General features: G+C 40.7%; 1 protein-coding gene and 1 long non-coding RNA gene across 4 annotated transcripts in view; one reads left to right on the forward strand and one right to left on the reverse strand.

Moving 5' to 3' along the window:
- Positions 1–20,035, forward strand: part of MGAT5 (alpha-1,6-mannosylglycoprotein 6-beta-N-acetylglucosaminyltransferase) — a 116,330-nt gene that overhangs the window by 22,072 nt on the left and 74,223 nt on the right. The window contains exons 1-2 of one of the 3 annotated variants that reach the window (XM_068687367.1): positions 9,231–9,310; positions 19,522–19,912. In XM_068687367.1, the coding sequence (XP_068543468.1) occupies positions 19,675–19,912 (238 nt within the window). In that variant the 5' untranslated portion in view covers positions 9,231–9,310; positions 19,522–19,674. Of the gene's footprint in view, positions 1–9,230; positions 9,311–17,172; positions 17,312–19,521; positions 19,913–20,035 lie in introns of those variants that run through there. The other 2 variants (XM_068687366.1, XM_068687365.1) reach the window with 2 other exon arrangements.
- On the reverse strand, positions 9,739–16,855 carry LOC137858927 (uncharacterized). The gene is made up of 3 exons (XR_011098078.1): positions 16,794–16,855; positions 16,184–16,373; positions 9,739–10,992 (listed from the first exon to the last, which is right to left on the reverse strand). It is a non-coding gene; the product is annotated as an uncharacterized lncRNA (long non-coding RNA).

The following is a 20,035-nucleotide window of genomic DNA, read 5'->3' on the forward strand; positions in this document are numbered from 1 at the left end:
CTCCCCTGTCTTCTTTTTACCTCCTCTTTCCTCTGCAGTTTCTGTATATCACTCCTGGTTTTTATTCACCTTTACAATATCTGAGTAAATAATAATCAGGTATTTGCAGAACTTAATTCATGAAACTTTTCTAAAGCTGAAGCTGTAGACATTTTTGCAGACTTATTTAATTATCTGTATTCATCTGATCTGAATATTGTATAAATCACGCAACTTGAGCTTTCTACTCTTTAATTGCCTGGTTCAGTTATTCTGGCAGTGCTCACATGGAAAGAGGCTCTACTGCCTAAATACCCAAGTGAGCTGTATTCTGGTAAGTGAGAGAGGAGATGACATGCTAAAGAAGGCTGCTTTTTGTTTGTTGTGTTCAGTGCAGGTGTTGAACCCCATCTCACCTGCTAGGCAAGGGCTGATTGTGCACATGGTGTGGAGGAGCGTTCAGTCTAAAGAGAAAAAGCCCAAGGTGTGGTGTTGAGGTAGAGTATGCTCAAAGCATGAAAGAGCCACTGAAAGTGTCACATGCTCCCAGCTAACCATGGGAGTGGCTCACAGGTGATAAGAACAAGCATCAGTTCCAGTCTGAAGGGGGCCTCAAGCTGTCTGGCCACAGAACCCACCCCGTAACAACTTTTCTGAATGCAATAAAGTGACATAATCATTAAAAAGCTAACCAACAAGTTAGGGTACTACTAAAAGGGAAGGATTGTGCCGAGAATTGGTCTGCTTTGCTTAGAAGTTTTGCTGACAAGTGGCACTGATGCAGCAAGATGTTAAGGTGAATTGGAAAGATGGGAAAGTGAGGATGGAAGTAGCTTGGGCTATCCCACTTTAAAAGATACCATAAAGAGCATCCAGTGCTCTAAGTGCTCCTTGTGTATTGAATACATACCAGTATGTTTATGACTGCTGTCACAAACGTTGTAGTGTTTATGTGCGTCATTTGATAGCCTTAACTCAAAAATAATTAAATTAATCCCTTTCAAAGCCAAATAAAAACTTTACAGCACTGGACAAAAACATGCGATAGAAATCTAAACTCAGAACGCAGATTTGTTTTATTTGGTGTAATGACTGTGTGTCCTGTGGGATTTATGTAACAATTTTTAAGTGGCTCAGTGTATCAGGAGACCAAGGCAATTAGGTACTTAGAAGGGGCAAAGGGAGAAATGTCAATTGCTCTTTTAAAGACTGGGCAGCAACTCCTACGCTGTCAAGAAATGATCTTGCTTTTACATAAATTGCCACTGAACAGCTGTCTGTGTTCAGTGGGATGAATTCAGTGGGATGAATGAGCTTTAAAGAAGTTTAAGAGAGTTAATTTCTTATTCTTCCCAGTACAATAAAATTCAAGACTTGCTCAGTCACATTGCAAGGATGTAGCAATAGGTGAGAAGCAGGCATGGCAGTAGGGGTTAAAGATGCTGTATGTATCAAGCGTAATGCTGAAAACATGTAAAGTGAGGGCTGCTGTTTTGGGGTCATTCTTTTTCTTCTTCTGCCGCAGGAAAGTACATTGCTAATGATCTTGTATAAACTGAGCCTGAAGAGCATTCAGTGGTGGGCTTTTCTTCTCAAGTGTTGTCAGTGTAATCATGCCGTGTATTATGTTTTTATTTTGCTAAATGAAACGCTCTATTTTCATTACTTAACTAAAAAAGAATCAAGAATGCATGAGTAGAGATGGCTTTTATAGTAGTCTTTATTTTCTCAGTACTGTAAGCAAATGCACTTTAAGTTGAGAAGCATCATTAAATTGGATTTCTGAATGGTGGAAATTATTCCTTAAGTTGTTCAGTGTTGTGATTTATTTATTTTTTTAACGGTGCAGTTCTTTTCCTTAGACCAAACTCTATGGGACTGAGTCTGTTACTTGATACCAGCTGTGTTCCCTTTTCTTCCTCCTGTCCCTGAACATGCAGCATTGATAATTCCCCCCATTCAAGATCGAATGGACTCTTGGAAAAGTGACGTATTCGTTTTAGATGCTATAGAAATCAACTCTGTATATCCATAATTCCTTGTAAGTAATCCAAAATAAATCTGTATACCTTCAAAATAAGATTTTGCATTTCTGGGCATCTTTCTAGTTTTGTTTTCTCTCCTTTGGTGGAATGCACAGGAAGAGCTGAGGATAATTTTGGTACAGCTGGGTTATGGGAAGCCACGCTACCAATGTCATGACCAAGCAGAGTAAGGCTGACTTGCTGTGCTCATGACGTGTTGGCTAAAGCTCAGAGGAGAGTGCCCATGTGCTCTGACTGCTTGTGCTGACCTGTTGGGCTGCGCTGCTGTACTCATCAGAGCCGATGGCAGTGAGGAGTGCCCCACCACTGCCTACCAGCACGACATTGCTAGCTAGTGCTCTGGGCACGCAGCCTGGAACCATGGCTAAATGGTGTGGGTAGCAGTGAAATTAGCCTCCTCCACCTGGCATGCCAGGTCATCCTCGTCCGAGTCAAGCCATCTCTCCATTTGTTGGCATCTCTGAAGAAAGCTGATCTCTGCACAGCAAAAACACACTAACAAAATCTGCTTCAGTTTACAAAGCTTAATATGTTGGGTTTCTTCTTTTCAAGTTTGTCCTCAAATCTCTTTCTTCCTACCTTCACTGCAACCTGTGTTTGTCAGATCCCTTGGGGCTGTCATTGTGTGGCATCAGTTGTGCAATGCTAATGAGCTTCAAGAAAACAGAACAGCAGTCTGTGCCTGGTGCAACCCCTGCAAGATCTCTATCAGTCTTGTTGTGTTTTCAGGAAGGCCACGTTTCTTGATAACATTAACTTTGTGAAAACAGCAACAATTTCTACAGCAGAGGCAGCTTACCAGTGTTTTAGCAAAGAAGTCCTGGCCATGTGTTACTGAACTCACTTAGTCTGCAGCTCTTGAAGTTATAACACAATTACGTGTTCAGGGTTGAGTGACTGACCCCCACAAACTTTAACTGGTAACAGAAATCTGCAGTGTCTCTGAAATGTGCTGACCCATCTGCCCTTGGGTTAAAAGAATCCTGTCCTAAAGGGTTGGTCTGGCCTACCTATGAGCCACAGTTTCATTCCATCTGTTACTATGCATGTTCTGGAGACGATGCCAAGAAGGAATGTACTAAATATAAGTACTCCTTCTGGGACTGCCCAGTCCTTGAACTGATCAAATTTTCTCAAACACCAAAATTAAGCAGCTTTTGACCACCTTCTCAAAAGACAAGGGGTAGGAAATGCCCTCCTTTGGCCTTCATCGCCTATATATTTCCTTTGCTCTTACTGTTTTTCACTCATCTGGAATGTTAGTCTGTATTAGAGCTATTCTTGTATTCGTGTGCATTCATATGTGTATATTGAAATTGCTATGAAGGTATTTAAATTCATAACTTAAGATATTTTTATAGTCAAATTATACTTAATCTGCTATAAAACTGATACAACATAAATGTGGCAGTAAACTGTGATTTCTTGTTATGGGGATAATTGGTAAAATATGGGTCACCTTAATTTTCCAATATTTAAGCAAATCATGAGAAGTAGACGAAAACTTTTCGGTCCCAGTTCTCAAATTTCCAGAAAAGGTTTCTTTCTTTTGTGCATTCTCGATTTCTAGTTGTGATTTAGGTTGACTTTCTAACAGCAGCAAATATATACCAAATCCTAAATAAATTATTATTATTTTTTTTAATATTGAAAAAGACTGAAAGAAGTCCTTCTGGAACAAAATAAAAAGAAAAAGCTGGTGCTGAAAAATTCAGCCCTCCCTCTTACCCTTCTATAAATTGCTGTTTAGTATTCCTGTCTCCATGTGTGAGCCCAAGGTCCAGGCTTGTGGTTTAAGCTATAAACAGAGATGAAATACTTTTATACACGAATAAAAGCGCACAGATGGAGATAATCAGAAGTGACTTAAATGTGTAGGCATTTCCCGAGGTGCCAAAAGCCCACAATGCCAAGATGATGTTGATGAGAGCTACAGGTGCAAAGTGTGCTCAGACACATCCTTAGAGGCTGGTTCCTAAAAGGTGTGCAGACACCTTCAGGAGCCTCGTTAAGTGCAGTGGAAATTGTGCTTTTGGGTGTGTTCTTAAATCTCTTAGATGCCTCTTTGCATCTTTTGAGATATCTTTAACATCCTTGATTTTTGCTCTGCTGTTGACAGTAGCCATAATTAAGGGGAGTTCTGTAGGGCTTGGCTTATAGTTCTTGGTTAACTATAACAAATCCTGATGGTGTGGGCTAAAGACTAGAGACAAAAACTTTCAAGGACAACACTTTGCATAAAACAAAAGATTTCTGTGGGATAAATGAACCTATATGATACATTAAAATCCAGGTAAAGGACTTTATCTGCTTTAAGAGTTCTTAATAAAAAAAAAAAAAACAACAACACATTTTTCTTTAAAAGAAAACAAACTTCCATAGTTACACCTCTTCGTTACAAAGAATTTTCGTCTCTTAGAAAAAAAAAAGTAGAATCTGTTAACAAACTCTTCGCACTTTTAGTGACAGTCACCTGGCATGACTGTCTGACAAAAATGCTTGTTGTTCTGTGTATGTTACTTGCACTTCAGCCATGCTTCTATAGTAATGGAAAACATTGGCCTTGAAAGAGATTCAGGGTTTGTTCTCATTCGTTAATAGTCATAATGATTAAATGTGGAGAATAACATGGCTTTGTCATTTAATAATAAAAACTGTGAATGAGCATTTTTGGTAATGATATGTTCTTACATGTAATTCTTGTATTGACCAGTAAGCCTCCATTAAACTAAGAAGTAAGATTTCATGTTCTTCAAACCACGTTCTTCTCCCAAGCTGAATGTGAACACATTTAATTCATTCTTATTTTTTTTTTATCTCCCCCAAACTCTACTTTGCTGTGATTTCTACAGGGGGGGGAAAAAAATGTCAGAAGACTGCCAGTCTCGTTGGCATGACTTCTTCCTGCTCGTTCTTTGTATTGCCACTCCATCTGCTTGCACCCTCAGCATTTACACGGCTCGGCTGCTGGGGCAGGACCTGTCTTGTCCTCAGTGCTGTCAGATGACAAACCCCAGGCTCCTAATCCATATGGAGGATTTGCTGTAATGCAGTAATACTAGTCTGGAGGGGTAAGGCTATATTGCTCAAAACGCTGCATGTGCAATATGACACGGTCACTGGTGTATTCTGGTGAAATCCAGCCACTTCTTGGCTAGGAAATAGCAGTTGTGCGTCTTTCCTTTCTTTCCCTTCCACCTTTTGTTATGCTCTACAGGTTACACAATTGTACAGTTTGATACATTTACGTATCTCAAATTTAGCTTTCCAGACAGAAATACACAGACATGAATTACAACTTGACATGAAAAATGTGGGCAGGCTCACGGGGTTTTTGTGTTTCAAAGGAACTGGGGACTCTTCAGAACTTTGGAAATTTTCTTCTAAGAAAATGTTTGTACGTTCTCCATGCTTACAGCTACAAATAGCGCTGTCGCCAGCAGATGGTAGGTGGTAGGATCAACCTGGTTATTGTCTCACCTAATCATTTCCACCCTTTTAGGTGACATTTCAGTGTTTACTCATCCTCCAGGCTGCCAATTTGTACGATCTGAAATGTAATAGGGGAGAGCGGTGTGGTGATTAGATAACTGTTCCTACTTGTCTCTCTGTTGTGTGTACAAACAGGGAGTTTTGTACTGTGTCCTTTATCTTGAATGTCTGCTCAAAACCTCTTCAATACCATGTCTTTAACAAGCTGATTTCTTCCTTCTGCTTCCATCAGTTGTTTAGTTCAGGCGAATGGATTACTTGTTTCAATGCAACCTGTAACCAGCCATGCCTTCCTACAGCCTTTATTATTCCTTTAGCTTCTTTTAATTCTTTTTTTTTTCATTGGGAGTGGTACATAAGATTACACAGTCCACTGAGACCTTGGTGTTGCTGCTTCTCCAAGTAGCCTCGGTCAGCTCCTTTTGTTCGTTGGTTGTGTTTTAGGCAGTCCCCTTTGATTTGCTCCTCTTGAGAAATTGCACAACAGGCACTTCATTTATCTTTCCAAACCTGAGCATCTGGAATTTTCTTGCCATGTTGAAATGGAGCGGTTTCAGTGGAGGAGGAGAAGTAAGGAATGTTAGGGAACAAATTTTTATTTAAAATAAATGGAATTCAGTGGGTGACCTGGTTTGTAGTTATGCAAATGCTCGCTTCAAAAATGAATTCTTGTCAAGGTTCTTGGGGAAAAAAAAGTGGGATGTCTTGGTCCCTTTCTCTTTTCTGAAAACTATTTGTTCTCTGAGAACTTTTTCCTTGGAGTTGGCTACAGTGTGGAGAGCTTTCTGTTACTGTTTTTGCTGACGCTTTTCTAAGGCTTGCTGGTTTGCATTTCAAATCTCCCTGATGTTTATTTGCTTGCAGTGTTTGCAGTGTCACTTCAATTATGCTCATGATTTTTTTAGGCATTTATCCTTCACCCACTGCTAACATTAGATCTTGTGTAGTTTTGGTTCCCACCTTTGTCCTTCAAACTCTTCCTTTTTCTTCCCTACTCCCTAAAAAGACTGAATTACCAACTAAAGTGGTGAAAAATGCTATCTGACAGGTTATCTTTTCATTATTGTGCAGTTTTAAATGTGGTTTGCTTCTGTACCTTTGTGAAGCACATTTAACAAAGTCCTGTGTGGTTTAGATCTCTGTGCACTTAGGTGAAAATTACTTCTCATGTTGTGCATGTTTGTCAAAATACTTTTAATGCTTTTTTCCCCCTACTAAACTACTTTTTCTAAAGTGATGAAAATGGTTCTGTTTGCTTGTTGATAGTTGCCTCAGAGAGAGCCTGCCTTCGATGGAGAATGAGATGCTTTTAGTTTTATATCTGGTGCATTATAATACTCAGAAGCTAAATGATGAGAATTACCATTATAACTCCTTTTTTAAAGAAACTGGTGTTATATTGGGTTTTGTCTTTGTTTTTGAGAGTGTAGAAAATTGGAGTAATAATTCTCTCCATCTCTTCAAAAGACTGAAATGTCTATTAAATTGGGAGAAAAAGCTTATCTTCTAGGTTATTTTTTCATTATCATGCAGAAAAACTGGGGTTTCATTCTATTTTAATTGAAAACATCAAGGAGCCAGGCCATAATGCAAGGGAAGCATGGTGCAGTTAGTAATGGGAAATAATTGAAGGGGTGCTGAGCGCAGACTGGTGCTTGGAGGAAATTGGCAGGAGGAAATTTAAGGGCATCAGCTTCGGGAGTTTCTGTGTGATTTGTCCCTGGCTGTGAAACCTGAGTGGAGCTGCAAGGGGATTTTTGTGGGCTTTTGTGTTCTGCATAACGTGTATGTCTTCCTCCTAGTACTGGGAAATCCAAGCCCATCAGACTTGGTGGTCCAGATTTTCTACTCTACTGTAAAGTGAAGGAGACCAACAGAGGACACTGCATTTCTGTAGGACCTAGATTGACACCAAGGTACAGAAAATATTTATTTGGGTGCGCATACAGTCAGTTGCTCTTTTACAGACTGGGGCAGCTTACTGCAAGTGAAACTCTACCCGTGTGAGGGCCTAACAAGCTGTTCCTTCTTTACTTCAGTGACCTCTGCGTTGTGGTCATAAATCCTAAGGAGCTGCTGCAGTCAGTACCGGGCACGCTGCAAGGATTGAGTCTGTATGCTGGGAAACAACTTCAGCTAATGACACACACGTGCTTGGATAGAATGTTTTCTGTTGGTCACGCAGATAGAAGCTCTCTCTGGTAGAAATAGCATGAGGAGATGGGTTTTTGCCTCTTTGGAACCCAAAGCAGAGCTGCGGCTGAAGCTCCGTGAGCAGCAGCCCTAACAAACAAGCCTTGTACTTTCAGCTGATCACACCAAACTTGTTGCATCTCTAAGCCAGGTGTCTGGTGGCTTGCTTTTCTGTTGGGTTTGGAGTTTGAAGTTCAGATGTGAAGGGGAAGAGGCAAGGGTGAGATATTTAAATCTTACTTAATAAAGAAATCTGAACAATCTGATACGTACCACAGTCATCCTTTTCTCCAACAGGATGTGCTTCTTGGTTTGTGCTTATATAAAAGTGCAGAAAGGATGTTATGCAAATAAGTGTTTTTTAGCTTGACACTCACTACGCAGCCACCTGTTAAAACATAACGGTATGGATGAGTCCCAGCACGAGATACAAACGCTTTGCTGCTTGTGGTGAAATGTTTACTAACCAGAAAGCACACTTTGTTACCAAAGGAAAAATTGAGAGCTTGAAAAAGTGAATGTGTATGAACTGTGAGAGTTGGGCAGAGGCTGGTGGTGTTCTAGTAACTGAAACAGTAGACTCCTGTAGAAAAATTCAGTGTACTTCTAAACTACAGATGTGGACAAGGCTGGGTTTAAAAGCATGTTATTTTTTGACTGTTTAGATTTAAGAGTATCAGAAGAACTCTTGACACTCTCGTGAGAACCCTTAACCGAGTCTGAACTCGGTATCACTAGCCATGCCAAATTATGTGCTGTCAGAACAGTGAGAGGGGATCCTTCTCAGAAACCATGGGGAATAGCTACTGGCAGTTGCTGAAGTCTTTAAGGGATGTCTAGTTGTGCCTCTTCTGTCACCTGTGGTTAGATGTGTGGATGTGCAGTGTTTCTGAACATCTCTGCCTGCGTAAGGCTGTGCATAAAGTGTTTTGAGGAGGGTGGCTGCTTTGGAACATTTGGAAGCACTGCTCACAGTTCTGAAAAACAAGTGTAAAGGAACTCTAAATTGTTACTGACCGCATAGAAGGAGATCATGTTCACCAATTAATTAATTACTGTGACACTACACCTTGTGGTTTGTGAGATGTAAATGCTAATACGCAATTTGTACTAATTTTTTCATAATCCTGCATGTAAATCTCGAATATCTTCTTGCAGTGTCTCTAGCTCTATTTCCTACTGTTTGCATCCAGCATCACCTTGCTACCTGGGCAGCAACCTTAACACAGACCCGTGATTTCTCAGGCAAAGGTAATGTTGTGTCTCAGCCCTGGTGGCAATGCAGAGCTGTAGAAATAGTTACACTTGTGAACATAAGATCTGCTTTATTGCATGTATATATTTACACACTAAGGGCCAGATCCTTATGGGGTAAACTGGCATCTGACTATATGAAATGTTTTCTGTTCAGCTGATCCATCAATACAGCAGCAGTACTGAGGAATAGTAATAATGAGGGAGTATCCCCTTATCTCGGAGAATGTATTTACAGAAGGTAATCACTGCCTGTGGCTTTCTCAGACAGGAGCTGGTCTGCCTATTCCTCGCTGAAGGTGAAAGCTCTGCCAGCTTTAAGTGTATCAGAAAGCACCACTAACACCGTGAGCAAACTGTTTCCTTCATTGATGTTTACCGACCCGTTTGTGTGTGTGACTTTATTAGTTATACATCACTAGTTGCCCCTGTAATCTCCTTTTCATCTGTTGGCATCTCAGTCATAATGTTGATTTAATAACACTTAGTGGTTTGCTGTGTTTGCTTTTGTTGGTTTTGTTTTCTCATGCATCGGCCAGTGTGTTCAGTTTGTTAAGCCCTTGTCTTTTCAGATCACTTCTGCTAGTGCCTTTTCATCTGCTTATGGCGTGTTTGGTTTACTTTGACTTGCATTGAAGTGTTTTGTTGCCTCATCTCCTCATTTGGAGCGTTTGTTTTCCTTCTTGCTGTGTCACCTTTCACTTTCTTGGCTAGCCTAATACCTCATTTTAGTCTTTATTGTAGTGATTTCTTTCTCAGATGTTCAAATTTTTTTTCCCCTTTCTTACTCTTGTTCTCTCTGGCTTTCTTCCTGTATCTGTTATTCTGTAATTGCATCAATTGCTGTGTCAATGAATTGCTGATGATATTTTCGAAGTCTTGCTCATAATTAAAAGGAAGACCTCACCTTCTCTTCTGTGGCTCATACTATCATCCCTGACTTGTTATACTGAAAATGGGAATACAAAATTTATGCCCCTTTGATTTTTCTAGTCTAATTTTCCAGTGAAACAAGGCTCTTCCAGTCATCTTATTTTTGTCCCTCATAATTTCAGAATCAGATGGAATTACTGTGGGACTGCCAGTTACACTTGTGCAAGCTTGTGTAAATTAGCAGCAGGCTCAGAAGACCCTTGCTAGCGCCGCAAGGGAAGACATGGAATCAAAAGAGATGATGAAAAATGCAGAAAGCTAAACTACAGCTTCCTCTTTGAAGTATTTGCATGTTGTTACAATGGTTACCTGGCTGTAAAATGGCCAGTGTGAGATCTGGGCAGCTTCAGCATGCGGCAGGAATTCAGGTAACCCTTTTGATACAGTTGCAGCTCATTCAAGCAGAAGCTGACTTCTGGTTTAAGACAGGTTCTGCCTTAGTAAACCTGCATCTGTAGCCGTTTTGTAACCAAAATGTACCTGAGTAAAGGCGCAGCTTCTTGTATTCTTTTTTAGCCTTTGAAGTTGCTACGTGTTTTGTTACTTGAGGGAGTAACTGCAGGTACTTGATTCGAGTTAATTTTCTTGGCAATTCCTGTGAAAGAGTTTGGTCGTTCAGAGTAGTTCAGGTTGTTCCCAAACATAGGTTCAAATGAGAAGCTTTTAGAAGTGAAGTAAAAACCCTGTTAAGAACACTTTGGCTTGTATGGTGGAGTACTTGGAGATCACAAATGGGATTCCCCCTTAGTGAAGATATTCACTAATATCCAAATGCCCTCAAGGTGTTAGCAATTCCTCATTAAGAGGAGTAGGTACAACGCACAGCACTGTCATTCCCCCCCCCTCCAGTATTAACACACACGTGTGGATGTCAGTTCCTCAAAACCTGTTGTTTTATTTTGCAGATGTGCTCTTGTTCTGTTGTGGTACTTACTAACATAAATTGAGATTTTGACACCTAAGGTGTGCTTTTGGCTGGTAAAGACAGGCTTCAGGCCTCGCTTCCTAGTTCATTTCAGGATACCTTCAGTGAGGAAATGTCTTGTGTAAGATCTAACTACCTTCTTTGAGGAGGAAGAGCAAATCCATGATGACTCTGAAATGAAAGCATTTGATACTGTAAATAATTAAATTTGCCAAGATGTTAACATTTGCTTTGGAACTACTCTGCAGAAGGAATAAAGGTTTTCTTTCAGCACTGCAAATGAAGCTACTCTTGCTACCGAACTTTGAATGAGAGCATTGACAACAGCCTCAGCAAAGCATGCTCTGGAAAGGATGCCTTTCCAGTAATTTAGATGATTTATAAAAAGCATTGAGGCTTTGAAGAAAGTTCATTACCCAAAGCATCATCGTGCTGTGGACCAGAACCAGCAGGCAAAATGGCCTTCTTGAGTAATAATAGATGGTGGCTATCTAAAGGACCTGAAAACTTGGGAGGGAGAGAGGCTAAAAAAGATGCATTGTTAACAATGGGCTATAAGCAACAAAGAGCTGTCTGGGTTCTGCATCTGTCCTTACGTAACAGTAGGTTCCCAAAATGCTCCAATATGCAGAATAGCAGCTTAGAAACCTGTGTCGCTTGCTAGGGCTTCTTAAAATTATTTCCTCTGTGTGTGTGCATGCATATGTGTGTCCTCTCCCTCCCCCTTTCCCTGCCTGGCAGCAGTCTCAATTTGAGAGAGCAACAAAGCGATAATACAGATTTACTTGCCTTATGCTGCTTGACTGTGCTGGCTGTTTTCTACATTTAATTTTTTTCACTTAGTTCTGTAAGGGCCACAGCTGAAGTATTCCTCTGAGTTTGCCAGTACAAGCTGTTCTACAGCTGTCTAGGGATGTTGGAAAAAGGGAGGCTGTTTTCCACCTACTTAAAAGAGTTCCTAAGTTTTTTGTGCCCTACACAATACGAAGTAAAGCTCGTATTTGTGCAGAGGAAGCTGTATAGTTTATTACATCTTAAAGATAACTGGACAGCTCTGTCTTGTGTGACTGCGGTTTTCTAAGTGGGCTTTTGGGATGTGTGCAGACCTACACATATGCCCCTTTAAACGTTTTGATAGTGGGATTGCAATGTTTCTGGTACGACGTTAGAGTGTAACAAAAAGCAAGCTTTGTAGCCCTGCTGCTGTTGCTGACTCAGCAACACTGCAGCCCCTCATCAGCAAGGACGGGACAGACTGCCTTTTAGTGCTAAGTAGAGCTGATCTCCCTGCTCTGAAATGTTACTTAGAAAGAGAAATAAGAACCATTAGCAGCTTTAATTTTGAGTGCTCATCTAATTGTGTCAGTAGTTGGTAAATACCAATGCTTATAAACAGGGTGTACACAGGCGGTATGGGATATATGTTGGAATGTTTTGCTGTTCTACTAAGTTTTACTAACTTTCAAATGAGATTGCAATTTGTTTTGTATCTAATCTTTTCCCATAATAAAGAAAAGGCCTTAAATACAGAAACTAGAGCAACGGAATAATCAACAGCACTGTCACTTCCAAATGGGCGACTGCTGAAACTTTAATTCCATTAAATTCTGTGCTTCGGAGATGCAGCTCGTATTCTCAACCATTTGTCTAACCACATAAATTGGAATGTGTTCAAAATGCTTGCCAAGAACAAATCTGTAGGAAGAGATGTTATACTTTGACCCAGGTTCAACGTGTTCTAAAGCAACGAGAAATAAATATTTCTGAAGACTTATTTAATGCTCAGCTAGGGGAAAAAACAATCTATGATCTGATACGCACTTGCTCAGTAGCACACACACATTAATTTCCTATGCATTTCTTTCTACTTCTTCTCTATTTTAACTTGAGTCTCCTGTCTTTTTGTCTTGGCGTGACCTTTATGGAAAGCTTGGATGTATAATCCTGTAGCTGCAATTTATTGAAAGCCAGCTTAATAAGAATTTCTTTCACGTTTTGATTATCCTGCATCCCCTGCAAATTATAAGAACTTGAAGTAAGTTAATTTTCTTACAGAGATGTATTAATTCTTCAGCATCTTTTGTTGTCTAAAACTTTTCCAATAAGATGTAGTAAACATCAACATGTTTGGATCTTTCCTTAAATCTTGAATTTCCTCAGCTGCCTGCATGGGGTCCGGCACGATTGCCAGAGGCCGCATTTAGCCTGTTGGCCATCAGGTTGATGAGAGATGGTACTTGGGCATCCACATCGATGAGAGCTTTTTTGCTGAACACAAAGCACTTTTTGACTTTGCTCTGTGAGCTGGACAGGGCTGCTGTTGAGAGCTGCTTGTTTTTCTCTTGGACAGACCGCAAGATGTGATGTAACAGGCGGAGTTGTGGTTAATAGCGGTGGGAGAGACGGGGGCCTGGAGTGTCTGCTCGGTGCGTGAAATGAGCTAACGATTCCATTTTTCTGTAATAAACATTAGTTCCCAGAGTGCGAAGTAATTTGGGTGCTTTGATTATCAGCTGAATTCAATTCCATTTTTCATTTAAAATATTTTCTGACTAAGTTCAAAGCAATTTTTGTTAGCTCCTCCAGCTTCAGCTATACTCTCTGACCCATGGAGGCGGGAGAGAATTCCCCAAGCCCAAGCTGCACACACAGGACTGCTGTGTAATAACCAAAGGCATTTTGCTCATAGGCTTGGAGAATTTCCAGGTGATCTAAAAACTGTGAGACTGTGTTTCTCAGCAAGTGCCAGCGTTATGCCTCTCAGTGGTCATAATTCAGCTGTAAGTTTGAGAATGGCGTATGAGGATGTCGTGTGTTAGGCTTTGAGTAGGATGTCACCTTTGGGTAGGCGCAAAGAGGGGAAGACAAAAAGGTGTGTGCTTGGATCAGAAAAATTCTGATCCATGATTCCTGTTCCTTAAATTCATTAAAATTAATGAAGTGACTTAAGGTTTGCCTGTTGAGTTATGAGGGATTCTTGAAGGCAAGAAAATATGACTCATGCATACTTCTTTGTTGATTTTAGGGATGTTTTCTAAGTCTTAGAATGACTGGGGCTCACAGTCTGTTTTTCAGTTACTTCCTCCTATATATAACAAAAAAGTAACTATTTCCTAATCTGTTGATCACCATGCTGACAGCCCCAAATGTCATTTTTTCAGTGAGAAAATTATATTTCAGGAATCTTGTTTTAATGTAATGACAAGATAAATATTATTAATGTACCCTGCAATTTGCCTGTAAATGGCTGCAAACATTTAAATTAATTTTGTTCAAGGTTAGGGATATTTCTGGTTTTCTGAACTTTGAGGAAATCTTCCAATTCCTAATCCTAAAATTAATTCAGGTTTTTGATCTGTAAGTACTGTTATTAAAAGACTGGGATAGGTTTTGGTTATGACCTTAAATTCATTGTCTGGAATGGCTTTAGATCATAAGAATTACTTGAACCATAAGAATTTCAGTCTGTAAGGATTTTTTCATATGGATTTTCTTGCAGCCTTTTTTCCCCTTTTTAACATGCATGGGTTAAAAACAACGGGATCACACAAAATTCGTTGTCACATCTTTCTTCCATGTAAAATCTTCAGTTCTGAGCTTCTTTGGTATTGAAACTAAAGAAATTTTTGAGCTGCAGGTCAACTGTCTGAGTGGTATTCTTTCATTGGCTTGTTCATCAACTGTGTTTTGATGCAGTTCTTTGCTCTGGCCAGTCCATGCTCCAAACATGCCTAAGCTGGCATGCATCTTAACGTAAAACAAGAATGGTCTCTGATCTATTGAAAGTCCTTTATGAGTTCTTTGAAGACAGAGCAGGTACAGTAAAACGTTGAATTAAGCAGTATAAGAAGATACGAGGTGCATCTTATTGATCAGAAAACATTTGGAAAACTGTTTGTGCAATATAAAATTGGTATAATTAGTGAGTTTGGAGAGGGTTTTAGGTAGGATGCTGGAGGATGGCACTTAGCAGTGAGTGCTCAGTGTGAAAGAGCAAAGAGTAGTGGTTGGGACACTCTGCATGATGGCTGAAGCAGGTAGATTGATCCTTCTGCACAGTTTTGGGAAAAACAGGCTTTCTGCATCCTGGAGAGTGTCCTGTATCCTTCTCTTCTATCTTGGCTCTGATTTACTATGTGTTTGTGGGGAGTTTGCCATTGTCATCACTTCTTTGTAAACATTCCTCTTTATTTGTCTTTCCTCCCTGAAATACCAAGGTAAGCAAACAACACAAAAAGAAGAATGACAATGTATGTTATGTAGGACTAAACTGCAGAAAATGCTGTGCTTGGTAGAAAATTGGAAACATTTTGGAGTGCTCTGTGAAATCACAGGCCCACATGGGGAAATGCTGCTTGAGTTGCCACCCAAACTGTTTCTAAGTGGAGAAATTTATTTTTGAAAGTGCAGGCAAGCTGCTTGCTCAAGATGCAAATTTACTTCTTTATGGCATCTTATCAATTCCTCTCCTTCAACTTTCTTCCCACCGCCTCCTGCCAATTTCTACTACACACACACACACACACACACACACACACATATATATACGCGTGAAAGCAAACATGCCCCCCTCCCATCTAAAAAACAAACTCGGAGTATTTATACTCCTACTCTCCCTCAGTCCATCTGGCCTGCTTCTCCTGTTGTGCCCCGGTGGTGTTCTGCTTTTCTCACTTGGTGGTGTTGCATCCCAAATTGCCGCTTCGGGAGCAGCGTGCGGTGCCCTTTCAGCTGTGGAGGGGGGTGAGAGAGGAGAAGCAGTGACATCTGTCAGCTAGAAGAAAGGAACCAGCTGGTGGGAGCATTGCTGAAAATAAAGTTGAGCAGTAGGAAGAACAAAACTCAGGCTCCGTAGTTCAGATGAGGAAATGTTGTTATGCCTTCTTTTATATACTAAGGAACCTAAATTGTACCCCTACTAAAAGCATGCGTAAACATTGGTTACTAGACAAGGCTGGGATAGTTGCATGAATTTTCAGCTACCTCTCCCTCCTGAGATGCTGGCATTGTCTTTGAGGTACGTAGAGGATGTGTGCAGCTCCAGTGAGCTGCAAACCTTGCGTATGCCTACTTGGGTTAGCATTGCAGGCTTTGCTAGCTGCTTCTGCTCCTTTCAGATCTGTGTGCCTTGTCTTTTACAGGACTGATCCCAGCAGAATTAGGAGAATTTATTTTTGGGGTGGTTCAAGTGTATGACCTTAGCAGTTGAAGTAAATTAAGTGATCAGTTGTTGGAATCAGCGGACTAAATGATCTGGCTGCGTCTGTCCTCTCGTCGGGGAAACCACCAGGTTGGTGCTGGGAGTTACTTTGGTGTCAGGTTTCTCCCGAAGTCTTGTGAAATGTGTTATTGCAGAACTTACCTCTTGGAAGAACAAACAAAAAGCAGCTGCTGGAAGCTCTCAGTGGGTCCTGAGGCTGCGGTGCTCTTCCTCTGCTTCTGCGAGCCCACCAGGCTGGGAGGGCAGTGTGCTGCCCTTTGCAGATACGGAGTGAGCCTTTTGCTGTGCCTGCTGTCTGCCCTCTGCTTGGTGGTGTGAAGATGGTCAGCAACTGAAAGAAAAAAAAAGAAAAACAACCAAGAAGTATGACTGTGTGGATTCAGTTGTGGTGAGATTTGGCTGGCTGCAGTTGAATTTGAAGAAGAACAAAACCATTCTTTATTAGTGTTGTGGTTCATTTTTTTGCTTTGCCTGGTATGTTTTTTCACTTTCACCCTGTTTTTCACGCTCGACTTGTAGTTTTGGTACAGTAGGGGCTCCCAGGAATTCAGAGGGGTCATCTTTCTAACAGTTTCCTATACAACTTCACAACTATGACATAGCCAGTTCCTAGAGGGGTGCTGGAAGTAGTTCAGGAGTTGTGCTAGAGTGAGAGCACCTCTTTCCAAGCCCTGAGGAAGGGGGATGCAGTCCCACATTCTGCAGAAGCACGTACAAATCTGTTTGCAAATCCTCTTCAGCTACTGCTTACCATTGTGCACTTCGGAGAACAGGCGAGGTCGGAGTAAAGAGCATCAGCTCCTTTCAGGGGACTTATGAAGGGGGAGGTGGGGAATAGGGAAATAAGCTGCCACCTACAGCTTGGCATTGGCTTACTTGATATGGGCAGAGAAATAACTAGTCAGAAGGCATGGCCAAAGTCCATAAGCAATTATGATGGGCACACATGCGTTTATAACTTCACCTGTGTCTCACTTCAGTCACTCATTAATTTATTGCCAGAACATTTCTGTGATATTTATGTCTCCATGCCCTTCACCTATCCCTTGGTGTCTTCTGACCGATGTCTGTTTAGATACCGTATGTGTCGTTGTAAGTACGTGGCAGTCACTGCCCGTGGAATAGTTGTGTTGTCATCAACGTCTATCAAAGCTAGGATTAAACATACACCAAGGCCAGCACAGGTGTGCAGTCCAGCCACGGAAGGAGCCTGAAGCCCAGAGTCTTGCCCTGTGTGCTCTGAAAGCCTTCCTACCCACCAGCAGTGCTGTAAGTTGATGAGCTGCACAAATACTGCCTGGTCATCTCAGTGCTACTCGCTGGAATTGCTTTAATGGCAGCAAAAAATAGGGCTGGATGTGGGGAGTAGTTTCTCTGTTTTTCTTACGGAAAAACTTTCATATTTCCTGACTGCCTTCTTACCATTTGGGGGTGTGTTTAAGGCTCTTTATCTGATTGTTGATGAACAGAATAAAGAAGTCAACAGCTGTATTTAAGTAGGTAATGCTCATAGGTTAGACAGATGTTTATAATCATCCTTGGTTTTCCTCTAGAACTTAAATAAAATTGTGGGATACTTGCATTATTGTGTAATTGATATTTTTAATGTTCTGTGTGCTTTTGCTAACAATGTTTTATGAACAGTTGTTTAGGGCTTGTCTGTTAAAACAAGGGTGGTGGTAGCTTTACCTTCTTGTTCAATATTTAATTTGTTGCATAAAGCTGATAATTGGGAACAAAATGTTGACTGTTCTAACCACAGATCTTATTGCTGCAGAGGACGATGTCAATTCTTAGGTGAAATTAAGTCACTGAAGGGATTCCTGTTGGATATTAGGTATTTCATTTCCAAATTGCAACGCTGTTTTAAACAACAATCTTCTGTATTTTTTCACATCAGATGTTGTAAGAGAATTAGTAAAGCATTCAGTTTGTAGTGAAATAAGTGTTGCACTTCTCAGACAGCACAAGAATGTCCCAAGACTATAGCTAAATAAACCAAAAGAAGTGAAACTTCCCTCTGCTGTTTCTGGGAAAATTCACTTAAGTGTATGAAGAGCAGCATTAATCCTTTGTAATCTTTTTTTCCATGAACTCGTGATTCATTTTTCTGCACCATTCTTCCTTAAGCAACAGATGGCTTCAAATTGTTCTTTTAGCAGCAAAGACGCCCGGTGCGGTTACTCCTCTTCTGCTTCCAGTTCTGTGTAACAACACACTTCCACAGTCAGTGGTCATCAGTAAACGCACGCAGAAGTCATGGTGGAAGTCAGGTAGTCCGGGGGTATTTCTGTCCCTCTGCAGAACCCCTAGCTGGACTGAAAGGGGAAGATCTAAAGGGAATTTTCACAAAAGCAGAGTGCTGCTAGCATGCATCTGTGTAATTATCCTATTAAATGAGAGTAACATCTGCATTATCTGGGCAAGTGCAGAATGGGAGGGAACATTGTTTTCTAATCCTGTCTGGGAGCATTATGAAGTTAAAAGGATCGCATTTTACCAAATCCGTGTTTTAACACGATAGCTTACACTTAATTACCTTTTAATTACCTTTCTTCTCTTGTAGGGTTTTTCGCTAAGGACCCTGCCTCCAGCCCTCATCACAGAGCTTTCCTTGCCTTTGGGTAGCTTATGCCAGGTTTTATTTTTGAGTTCACCATGAAAAGATGGTCCTACTGTTTGTCTTGAAGGCAGTTAGCCAACTTTTTTCCTTAGTGTGGGAAAGGCTCTGAGAATATTAATTTTTATATACAAAAGATGTGTTGTAGCATTCAGAGGGACGTGTGTAGAATTTAGTTGTGAAGTGCAAACTCATTGGACTCCATTTTATGAATAAGGAGTAATGATGCATGGCAGAGGCCACACAGGAGCAAGAAGAGATTATTTCAGCCTTCTGACTCCTTGCAGTGTAAGCCAGGAGAGTGGATTGGTTTAAATAATGTAGACTACTTTTTTTTTTTTTTTTTTTTGCTCTTTACCCCTGAGGGAGTCTGATTTCCTGATCATCTATCTAGCCATATGCCATAGCTCTTGCCAGGAACTCCTAACAGTGTCACTGCCAGCTAAAATTACGTGTTTTCTGAGAACTGAATTATGTTAAGAATTGTCTTAAATTGCTGCATTGGCAACATCACAAAGTTTTTTGTGTACACACACAGGGGAGGAGAAAAAAAATGTTAAAGCAGCCTTACCTTGAAATTCAGCTTGGAAACAGCTTCAAGCATTGAATTTGATCCAGGTACTGAGAGGTGCTCTTCACCTGCTCAGGCGCATCACTCTTTGTTCTTTTTCCAGGGCTTTTCTTGGCTTGTTTGTGCTTTAGTATAGTACAATATTGATATGTACAAACTAAACATTTACAAAAAAAGCATATTGTCTACTCTTGTTTTATACTAGTTACAATGGAGACCTAGTAAAGCTGGTAAAAATTCCTAGTATTTTGTGTTAACTGTGCTAATTTTCTTTTCCTCTTTCAACAGGATGGAACTGAGATACAGATACACGTTGACTAAGGAGTTGGAATAAGATTGAGTCCTGCTCTGTGATCTGTATATACCCGGACCATGAACTTGCTCTTTGGCTTTATGCTTTAGGACCCTTTGTAGTAACTCCGTGAGAAGCTGTTGGGAATCATGGCATTCTCTCCATGGAAGCTGTCCTCTCAGAAACTTGGCTTTTTTCTGGTGACTTTTGGTTTTATTTGGGGAATGATGCTTCTGCATTTTACTATTCAGCAGCAAACACAGCACGAAAGCAGTTCAGTCCTGCGTGAGCAAATTTTGGATCTCAGCAAAAGATACATCAAAGCATTAGCTGAAGAAAATAAAAATGTGGTTGATGGGCCTTATGTCGGAACAGTGACAGCATACGGTAAGCGTGTGTCCTAGATTATGTGATAATCTGATAAAGGGTTTTTCGAAGTTGTCCAAACATTGTACTTCCTAATGCTGCTCAGTTGACAGTACTTCATACTGTGGGTTTTCTGCACAGATG

The sequence above is a fragment of the Anas acuta genome, chromosome 6, assembly GCF_963932015.1.
Source record: "Anas acuta chromosome 6, bAnaAcu1.1, whole genome shotgun sequence".
Classification (NCBI taxonomy): Eukaryota; Metazoa; Chordata; class Aves; order Anseriformes; family Anatidae; genus Anas; species Anas acuta.